The 11771-nt window shown below is 38.0% G+C and overlaps 1 protein-coding gene across 1 annotated transcript; it reads right to left on the bottom strand.

The window, feature by feature from the left end:
* Positions 1–1658: 1658 nt before the first annotated feature.
* LOC141819146 (zinc finger BED domain-containing protein RICESLEEPER 1-like) lies at positions 1659–10785 on the bottom strand. Its single transcript, XM_074706500.1, has 3 exons — positions 9962–10785; positions 2093–2129; positions 1659–2009 (listed from the first exon to the last, which is right to left on the bottom strand). The coding sequence occupies exons 1-3, from the start codon at positions 10783–10785 to the stop codon at positions 1659–1661; spliced, it is 1212 nt and encodes a 403-aa protein (XP_074562601.1).
* Between the last annotated feature and the right edge of the window lie 986 nt (positions 10786–11771).

Below are 11771 nucleotides of genomic sequence, written 5' to 3'. Positions count from 1 at the left end.
TTGCCCTACATTTATTTGGAAACTATGAGCAATGTTTTTCATTTTGTATTTTCATTTTGTTTTTTATGAAAAATCATCAAGATATCCCTGGGGTTTTCTAATTTTCGTCACTTCACTCCCTCTTAACCATTAGCAATGTTAATTTATCTAACAAGATAATGATTCCGTTGATATGTCCTAATGTCACTGGCCTAGATAAAACAACACATCTAGAAAATATCTGAGCATGGAAATAAACATTTTTATGTCCTCTTCCATGTGAATAAATGTTGGTCATATTTGTCTTTTCTTTCCATTGAAGTTATGGAAGAAATGTTGGTAAAATATCCTATCTGAGGCGCAACTTACTTAAAATCATCCTTCCAATTTATCATGTTACGGGTATTTCATTCGTATACTTCTTTTGTTTTTTCAAAGAGATCAGTGTCATTTTGCACTTTATCGTGAACAAATGTTTCTATTTTTCAGGCTGGGTGCTTGATGTTTCATTGCTTACAGACTGGGATGAGGTGCCGGCTTTCCTTATGGAACTGCTGAGTTTTTGTTTTGCTTACAGGCTGGGTGCTTGATGTTTCATTGCTTACAGGCGGCTTTCCCTGAAGTTTTAAGTTTTAAAGAAACTGGTAGCATGCATGTTTTAGTTCCTTTGCATTTTAAATCATGTGTTGTAAAGAAACTCGTAGCATGGTGTTTGAAAGTGAAGTTTTAAGTTGTAAAGAAAGATGGGCATTTTAAATCATGTTTGATGTTCATGTTTTAATTGTTTTGATGCACAAATGAGTGTGTTGTGATGGTTATATTTTTCTTTCTTAAAAATTCTTTATTTTCTTCTAAAATACTGGATACATAGATTGCAACCTGAGCTTCAGAAATATTTTAGTTCTTATTACATGCATGTTTTCTTTATTACAACATGAGTGTGTTCCTATTACAACCAAGGATAATTCTTTATTTTCTTCTAAAATACTGGATACTGAACTCATGCATGTTTTCTTCTAAAATATTTTAGTTCCTATTACACGCGTTGTGACAATAGTAACTTCAGAAATAATGTTCAAAGTATTATTCGTATTATATCGACGATAACCTGAGCTTCAAAGTTGCTATCCAACAATATATTGGAGGACTTGATATCTCTGTGGATTATCCTTGGATGGCCTATCAAAAACCCCAAGGTCAGTCAATAGGGATCGAAATACCAACCAGTAGAGTTTCAAAACAGATCACTAGTAACTAGTTGAAGCATTACAATCCTCGTGTAGGTAGGCTATTCCTCGAGCTGCCCCAGCTGCAATCTTAACTCTGGTCGGCCAATCGAGCATAGCCTTTTCGTTCCCTGAGCAAGACAACTGATGAACAGTCAATCGATAGTATGAAGTTTGTCACCAATACATGAATGAACAAGTCAGCCATACCATGAAGATGAGAATCAAGTGTGCCGTTTAAAACATCATCAACATCATAAGATAGGTAACTAAATAAAGATCCTGGGAGCATTGCCATTTAAATCAAGTGTGCCGTTTAAAACATCATCAACATCATCAACATCATAAGACAACTGATGAACAGTCAATCGATAGTATGAAGTTTAAAACATCATCAACATCAACACAGTGTTTAATTTTCATCATCACTAAAATGGAGAGCCTCTATTTGCTCTAATCTTCATCATCATTAAAATGGAGAGCCTCTATTTGTTGTTTCAGTTCTTCCAAAGTTTCCAAAGCTTCTTTCATCTTAGATAATTTTTCTAGTCGCGACAATTTTCTCTTTGAAGACGAACTTGATACTGAAGCTGAAGTTGTATTAGAAACTTGGTTCTGAGTCGATGAAACAGAAGTGGAGGTAGAATTTTTATTGACATTTTGTTGAAATGCTTTTTCTGCCTCCTCTCTACTCTTAAAAGATTGGTGTATAGCGCCCTTAAAGCCATTAACCTGCCTAGATGCTTCTAGCCAAGTGTCGTATATCCCCGGTTGACGTCCAACAAAAACAACATATGTTCTTCCCTAAATCAAAAAATACATTCAAATTATTATATAACCAAGATATTAAGTCAAAATTAAATTGAAATGACTTACCATTTTTTTACGTGTATAAGTTTGGAGTCTAAACCAGAAGCAAACAACCTATAAGAGGAAATTTATAAAGCAAAATAATCACACCAATATTCAACAATAGTGAAGCTATTAATAATGTTAATTCTATTAAAAACACAAAAACGAAATTTGTCTTAGCATGGTGTTTGAATTAATACTTTAATATCAGTTAGTTATAACAAGTTGAAAGCTGAACTTATAAGTACATTTTTTTCCTAGTTGAGCTTAGTAAAAGCTTGAGCTCACTTAAAGCTAGGACATAAGCAAGGAATTATAATAACAAGCTTGAAAAAAAAATTGATCTCAGTAAATCAAACAACATATTGAGTTTATCTATTTTTTGACAAGCAAACTTGAATAAAACAAGCTCAGATTGGCTCCTTTATAACCCTACCCTCCTCTATGCTGTCTTTCCCTCATCTCCACAATTGTTTTTCCACATCATCACATCATCACCCAATCTTCAAATTTGTGTATTTTATTTAATCAAACCCTTACCGTCAAAGCAGAGAAGGCTTACCGGCAAACAAACAAACAGGCTTAGGGCAAGGTACCAGAGCCGGCAGGTACCGAGAAGAGAACGACAACGACGCGGCGGCGTAGAGGTTGACGGCGCTGCGGCGGCGTGGAGGTCTGGACCTTCGGCGAGCAGCGTGAGGGTCGGGACCAACAGGGGCGAGTGGGAGAGAAAACCCTAACGTCGTCGGCAGGCGGGGATCGAGAGGATCGGCGCTCACGAACGCTTTGAACCGCGGCGAAGAGTGTCGGCGCTCAAACACGGAAGCTTCGCTTTGGCAAGGGAAGAGGGTCGGCGCTGTCGGCGCGGGTCTTCGGCGGCGGTCGAGGAAGAAGAGGGTCGGAGGTGCGGAGTCGAGGAGAAGGAAAACCTAAACCACGCGAAGAGGAGAGGTGGGATTTCTTCGGCGAGGAAGAAGAGGGTCGGAGGTCCGGAGTCGAGGAAGAAGAGGGTCGTCGAGGAAGAAGAGGGTCGGAGGTCCGGAGTCGAGGAGGTGCGGAGGAAAACCTAAATCGCGCGCGTTTTGATTTGGGTTGAAAACCTAAATTGGGTTTCGATTTTGGGTTTCGGGTTACCGCCGCGGGGTTTCTCGCTGCCACGCACGCGAAGACAGCGCCGAAAGCATAATTCCTTGCCACGTCCCTCCCGCCACGTCAGCGGCGCGCACGAGGAGCTCAAACCAGGCGCCCATAATAGCACCATTGTATATATATATATATATATATAGATCTGATATCCCGCGCGACGAAAAAACCCGACACCCATACGCGACCGCCTGACCTCTCGACGTTCATCGCCGCCGTTCTTCGCCGTCCGGTCACCGCCGGCCACCATCCCGGGCTCGTTGGAAGCGCAACTCGACGGCGCACACATCGGCACCGGATTCCGGCCAGATTGGGCCGGAATCCGGCCGGAATTCCGGCCGAAACACAGCAGACGCGCTGGTGGCCGATTTCGCCGGAATCCGGCCGGATTCCGGCCGCCGGAGTCCGGCCCCGATTCGGCCGGAATTCGGCCGGATTCCGGCCGAATCGGGGCCGGACTCCGGAACCCGCCGGACCGCCGGTGAGTTGCGGTTCCAATGGGTCCGGTCCGGCGGCAATCGGTGGTCGGACGGCGATGAATGGACGCCGGGAAGCGGCGAACGTCCGAGGAGAAACACTGTGCAATCGCGAGAAATGGACGGCTGAGATGGGATCGCGCACGAGCGTGCATCGGGCGGTTGCGCAGGATATCAAACTCGTGTATATATATATATATATATATATATATATATATATATATATATATATGTCATATTTACTTGGAGGCGCGGATCATTACAAATCAATCGAGACATTTTTCGATGTTTATTTATTTAAAAAGTATAGACGGATAGATTTTAAATATGTTCACGAATCAAATTTGATATGTTTTCTCATCCATCCAGAATTGGATAGTATACTTCCATCCATCCTTCTCGATTCGACTGCTTCGAGGTTACTCGACAACCAATGACAAGGTCGTGGGTGAGGTCCGACCTCACCCGAGGTTTGGCCTCGCGACCTTGCCGTGAGGTCACAGGTGAGGTCCGACTTGAGCCATCGAGTTGCCCATGAGTCACGAGGTCACCGTCGAGGCTCTCGTGAGTCGCAACCTCATCGCAACAACGAAGATCCCACGGCGATCGTTGCTTTGTTTCCTTTCCCTTCTCGTTTACTTTTATAGTGGATATATTTCTAAGATGATGAATTCGTTTCCCTCATCATTAGCGTAAATAAAGCATTAATGAAAAGTAAGCTTGCACGCTATAGTTTCGAACATAAGTTTTTATTGTTAGAGCTGTCAATTTGAGTTGAGTTTGTCAGGTTTATCTATTCCACTAAATAATTTAAATGAATTGAATTAAAATTTTATCAACCCATTTTAAGATGTATTTAGATGGATCAACTTACCTAGGCTCACGACCCGCATGGGTCGGGCCGCGATGGGCTTGGATTGATTCGTAGATTGAGAAAATTTATTTTTTTTTTCAAAATTTAAAATTAAAGTAGAAAACTCAATGAACTAATAAGATTGACCTATTTAAACTGCAATCTAAAATAAAAAATTTCAACTTGATCCGTTTACATTATAATCCAAACTTAAAATTTTTAATATTTTTTTATTTTATGATAGAGTTGTGAGTCGATCCGCCTAACTCATAATCCATCTTATGTTAAATTAGATTGAAAATTTCTTAATATATCCATTTAATTGATAGATCGACCTATCCTACCCCATCATATGTTGAATTTATGATAGGTTGGTCCGTATTGATTTATTTGACCACTTCTTTTGTTGGGTAAATTTGTATAATTTATGTATGAACTGTCATATTAATAATCATGAATATAATATTATATTCTGGCACCAAATATGAATTTAAACATGATGACCAGCTGTCATATTGTCGATGAACATGATACTTGGGAGTTTGTGAAATACCTTATTAAAATGAGTACGAGTACAATTTTTTTTATATTTTAGAAATATCTATGAAAATAATTCAATTTTTTTTTAAAAAAATATTTACAAATACTAATACTATTTAACTCTGATAATATTAACTTTTTTTTTAATTAGGTTGGCACATGCGTTCCATAACAATAAAATAGCATGGCTCTCCCGGTGCCATGATTAAGTCCATTAACAAGAAATTAAACATCTAGAGTTGTAAATTTAACTGTGATAAATTTAAAGGAATTTTTTCTCAAATAAATAATATTGATGGTTAGGTTAGGCCACCATTTGTATTTTATCATTTTACTCTGATAATTGATAAAAAACTTCTATCGATCATGATCGATCATCCTTAGCAGGATTAATCGATCCGAATGATTGAATACTTGATCTCAACTTAAATCAATAACAATAGATTATTATAAGCTTATTGATACTAGAGTTGAGATATTAGTCTATTCTTCCGTCATAGTCAACTGTAACTTCTTGATTTATCTCCTCATAGATGGTAGTGAGACCGACCATATGGGACCGCTGGGGTGGCGAATTCCACTGTTTTGTAGATGTGAGATATTCGTCTATTATTTATCCACACATTTAACATTTTAACTTTAAAGAAAAACAAGGGGAAGAATTAGTAGTACTACAAGGAAAAAAAGATTTCCCGGCGGTTTAAAATTCGTTTAGCGGCGGTTTGGAACCATCGCAAAATCATTTCCCGGCGGTTTACCAAACCGCCGCTGATACCGGTGTCGTTAAACCATTTAGCGGCGGTTTTAGAGAACCGCTGGAATAACCGCCACTAAAGTAGATTTCCTGGCGGTTGTTTTTGCGACGGTTCAAAATATTTTGAACTTCAAGATTGTTGCGGTTATTTTTGCGGCGGTTATTTTAAAGTGAAATAACGCCACTAGTTAGGAAGATTGTTGGGCAATCTTACACTTCAAGATTGTCGTCAAGATGGTCTGAGGTGATCCTGAACTGTTAAATCGAGGAAGATGAGTTACCTAAGATGACTAAGTTGAGTCGAATAATATCGAGCTAGTCGAATGTTGAGCCAACTGAGTGTTGAACTAGGCTGAGTTAATGAGTGTCAACCTGACCGAGCTGCTAAATGCTGAGCTAAATCAAGTCTGAGTGGGTTGCTCAAGTGCCTAGTGCCTGGGTCGTTTAATCCCCAAGCGGACCTAGTGTCGAGTCAGTCGAGAGACTGAGAGTTATTTATTAAGTGCAGAATGGTCAAGAGCTAATGCCAAGAGCTACTTGAGCTCGTGGAATCCCAAGTTGGTCGAGTGCCCCAAGAGCTAAGTGGTCTTAGCTGATCATCGAGTGAGTTGCTATTGCTTGACCACCAAGTTGGGAGAGAGAGATGCAAAGTCTTGATACAATTTTTTTAAAATAGATTTGTCCTCTCTAATAATGTTTCAATATTACGATGGAGCTCTGACCCTTGGCGGCAATAAATGACATTAAATGGCCAAATGAAGGTCATTTATTATCTTTACCCGCCTCGCTCGTAAGGGTGTAATCGAACCGAGCCGAACTAAAAAGTAAGAAGCTCGAGCTCGGCTCGAGTTTGATTCGAGCGTTAATACTGAAGCTCTAGTTCGGTTCATAACGAAATTAAATAATTCACGAACGGCTCAAGCTCGATTCGAAAATAACTCGTTTAAAAGTTAAACAAACTTAGTTCGAGCTCAGCTCATTAACATATTATTTTGAGATTGTTAAACAAGCTCGAGTTTGAGCTCGTTAAGCACATAATCGAGCTTGAGTTCAAGCTCGTAAAAATCCCCTATAATACATGAAAATCAACTACATACGGAACCTGAAAATTACTTGTAAAAATAAATACATAACATACAAAATAAAAATCAAAGCTACAAGAATCAAATTAACAAAACATTAAACAACTTAAAGTGTCAACACATGCTTCATAAATCCTTAACATTTAATAGTTTCTAACTATATATAACATGAAAATTACAAGCAAAGAAATTACAATATTAAAGTTTCTAAAACATATAATGTAACACCCCGATTATTTCTCCCTATTTTTAGGAATTTTTAATTAGATTTAAAAAAATTATGATAAAGGTCCTTTAGTTAAATGGTAGAAGGGAGTTTGATAAAATCAAATAGATGAAAAGATTCGTCTTGCAAAGACGAATCCAACGAGACCAGTTTTGACTAAATCGGAGGTCGTTTGATGGCCGAACCACGCGAACCAAAAACGAACCCGGTTCGCTACAGTAATAGATTTAATTGTTTTAATTGGGTTAATCGGTGGGTTAGGTTTAATCGGGTTACTGTGCATTCCCTATTAAAAATACGCTGACTGTTTCTGTTCACGCGCCCGCGTCTCGCGTAGACGGCGCTCGGCTCGCCGCCGCCCGTTTCCGCCGGCGGAAAACTCGGAACGGACCGAGGATGAGGGCTATAAGAGGAGGCCGCGACCAGTCCCTAGCCACCAGCCCACCTCCTCCTTTCCCTCTGCTCGCCGCGACGCGTCGCCTCCACCTTTCCTCGCACCGCCTTCCTCACAAGCCGGAGCCACCGCTGCGGGACACCGGAAGCCACCTCCTCTCCTTCGAAGCCACCTCCACCGACACCCTACTGCCGGCCGCCGCGTGAAGACGCCCTTCGCCGCCCGCCGCGTGGAGAAGCAGAGCAGCCGCCGCCTCCTCCCACAGCTGCGACACCGCCCTGCCAGCCGGCCCTCCACCGTGTGACGACCGATCGCCGCCTGACGCCGCACACCGCCGACGCCCTCTGCCCAGTACCAACCGCCGGAGAACACGAGCCACAGATTTATTTTAACTCAGTTAATTAATTAAGGTCGTGCGAAGAAGCACCTCGGAGGAAGTCTCCGATCTCACAAACCTTAGCATTTAAAACATAGTGAGCAGATAAGGTAAGTACATCTCTCACTTGCAGTATGAGTTGCTCCGTTGTTTTCTTTATTCTGTCCATAGTATGTAGAGCATGCATAAAGTATTATTTCCATGACATCATTTTATGTTAAAGCATGTGTTAATTGTTTCTTTCCAAATTGCATGATATAAGAAGTATAAGAAAAGTATTTTACTTTAGACAGGCGGGTATCGGGCGCAAGGCCCACGGGCACAAGGCCCATAAGAAAAGGAATTCTGGGCATAAGGCTCACAAAGAATTCTGGGCACAAGGCCCATAAAAAAAAAGGAATTCTGGGCACAAGGCCCACAAAGAATTCTGAGCACAAGGCCCACAAGAAATTTAAGTGATACCTCGCCAGGCCCAAAGAAGGATGTTTATTTATTTTCACTTATATATAATATAAGTTTTTCCCATGTCATCTCCAACATTTCTTTCATATAATAGCATCAGTTATTATGAAGTTTTCTATGGTTTTTTGTGAGTTAGATGATGTACTTACTAAGCGTTGCTTATAGTTTGCGTTCCTCATATTGCAGATAAATAAAAGGAAAAGTTTTAAGAAAGAGGAGGCAGCTGGAAAAGTGTTTGATGTGTGGTGTCGACGGAACCGCGGAATAAGATCAACAAGATTAAGAATTAAAGAAATGTTTATTTTATCTCAAAAGTTATTTATTTCTTTTGCTTCCGCATGTTAAACAGAAAAAGAAAAGTTATTGGAGTTATTTTATTTAATAAGTAAAAGTTAAGGAAAGTTTAAAGTACGTAACGTCTCCCTATTAGTATAAGAAAGAGGGGGGGTGTTACATATAAAACCATCATAAATCATTTTGCACAATAAACAATAAAGTTGACAAGTTATATCACAAGTTCACACTCAAACATAAAGGAATGAAGTTCATGCCAAATCTGGACAGTACTAGACAATTTAATTTGTACATTCAAGTAAGTTGATCCAATGCCCTACAATTTATTTCTTCAGACTAATAAATCTGCAAAATACAGTTATTGTTATGCATCTAACAAATTCATAGTAAAATAACAGATTATATGGAGCATGTGATTTTCCATATGTTAACAATGATATATAATTGGCCAAGGAAAATCAACAATATCAGTCTTTTTTAACAGAATAGAACTACAGATATTATAAAATCATACAAAATTGGAAAAGAAGAATCCAAAATCAATAAAGTCATACAAAAAAGAAATGCTGAACTACTAGTTGAATTGGAAATTTATAACTATGAATAACCACCTATGCATTAAGCAATGAATAACTATTGACAACTGAAATTACCTTACAATATATTGATTAAACAACTAAAACTCCCAACTCAATCAGTCTTGCTTTTAATCTTCTTGTTGTCAAATAATCAAAAGTTGAAATAGTTAAGTACAAGATATTTAAATTATAAGAAAATTTTTAAAAAATAAGTAGACGGAATTTTTCAATGTGTTACATGAAACTACATAGAAAAATCACAAGATAAAATGATGACTTTGTCAATACCTCTTGAAAGGTGATAATGAAAACAATATTTAAGTCAATTGAATTTCTTTAATCTCTGATTTTTTTTCTTTTACATACAAATGTATAGTATCAAAAAATTAGACATGAACAAAATGATATACAAAACATATGGTAGTAAGCAAACAACTAATTAAATAGGATATATATGTACTCACTTTTGATTTTCTCTTGATTCCATAATAAGCACACAACCAATCTGATGTACAAAGTAATACTTAGACTGTATCTATTCCCAAAGAGGCATGATGAGGATCGATTACCCTACCACCAACACTAAAAGCTTATTCATAAGCCACTGTAATTATTGGAATTGATAGTACATCACAAGTCATTTTTGATAAGTTCCTAAACTTTAAGTTATTAATTCTCCATCATGACAATACATCAAAGTCGGTTTCATCTTCACAAATAACATACCTTTCATCCAAGTACACATCTAGTTCAGATTTTACTTGCTCAACACTGTTAACATTCTTAATATAATTAGAAAATTGTGCCCTTACTTTACCTTTTCCTCTTCCATTTAAATTACTCTGACCAATAGAACTTTCTCTTTGAGTTTCACCTTGAACATTGTTATTACCAACGCTAGCCTCATGAGCTTCAACATACTCATTGTACAACATGTGCAATATCTCATGAATCATAGAAATATGCTCAATTGCATCACTAACAAAATATATTTTCAAAAAACACCATTCAATCAACTTCATCTTGTTCCTTAGATCTAACACTGCTGCTATAGAGATCAATAAGTTGCTATCACCCCAATATTTATCAAATTTAGCCTTCATCTTGTTATCCATTTCTGTCATGAAACTTCCTTCAATTGCACTTACTTCATTTAACAACTTTTTTATAGTGTAAAGTTCAGTAAGGAACAAGTTAGAAGTAGGATATTCACTTCCTGAAATGAGATGAGTTACTTCATTAAATTCCTTAAGAAATGAACAAACAACACTAACCTTCTTCCAATCCTCCTCACTTGGCAAAAAAGTATAAGTTGCATCCCTTGCTGCATATCTAGGAAAAACATCTTTGAACTCTAAAGCAGCTGATAACATGCAAAATGTTGCATTCCACCTTGTGCAACAATCCAAAACAAGCTTCTTTGAAGATAGTTTCAATTGCTTTGAAATTTCACTAAATATAGTAACACGAGTCTCTGAGGCAGTTATGTGTTTCGCACTTTCACGTACATTGAAAATAATATCTTGGATCTCAGATAACCCATCTTGCATCAAAAGATTCAAGATGTGTGCACAACATCTTACATGAAATAATTTGTCACCAAGAGGAAGATTATTTTTATAGGAGAGATTATCCTTCAACATCCTCACATCTACATCATTATAGCTAGCATTATCAACTGTAACTGATCATACCTTATTTTCAATTCCCCATTCAACCAAGCACTTATTTAACACATCACAAATGGAAACACCAAGAACTTATTCCCCATTCAAATTTCGCTTATGTGAATTCCAACTAGAGTCCACATAGTGACAAGTGACAACCATATATGAAATCTTCTGATCTGACTTCCATAAATCAGTAGTCACACTAACTACTATTCACATCTTTTAATGATGTCATTACTTTTTTCTTCTCAATTTCATAAGAAGTTGTGCAATCTTTTTTTATAGTAGCACGACTAATCTTTTGATAATATGGAGTAGTTGTCCTCATCAATAAATTGAATATTTCATATTCTGAGAAAAGGAATGGCAGCTCATGAACAATGATCATGTGAGAAATAATCTCCTTTATCTTCCTATGATCATACTTGAAATTCTGTACAGCATTGACAGTTTCTAATTCAACAATAGTTTTAGAGACGGTAAGATTGTTGGCCTTTTCCATTAATCTGCTTCCTCATACAACCCTTATGGTGCCTCAAAAATGGGAAATGTAACACCAGTCTTATTTATTGTGAGCCGATGTTTACAATGAATACATTCAGCCTTTATTGTCCCATTCGGAATAGTAATCTCTTTAAAGTCATCCAACGCTTTGGATGCCCGTTTTCTTTTCTTTGGAGCATATGAACTTTCATTCTTTTCTTCAATTGTCTCGGGTTGTTGCACATTATTGGTTTGAATTATTTCACTAGTATTATTTACTAAAGGTTGAATTTCTCCCAAAATAGAACTTATGGCAGAATCTTCAGTTGATAAATGAGGAGTTGACATTGAATACAAAAGCCCTCCATAAAAGTTGCATAAAA

This window comes from Curcuma longa, unplaced genomic scaffold (genome assembly GCF_044706935.1).
Source record: "Curcuma longa cultivar G26 ecotype Majalengka, Jawa Barat unplaced genomic scaffold, ITB_CL_G26_1.1 contig_27928, whole genome shotgun sequence".
In the NCBI taxonomy this organism is placed as follows: Eukaryota; Viridiplantae; Streptophyta; class Magnoliopsida; order Zingiberales; family Zingiberaceae; genus Curcuma; species Curcuma longa.
Note: the sequence above shows the minus strand (reverse complement) of the source record. Positions and strands in the feature narration are given on the sequence as shown.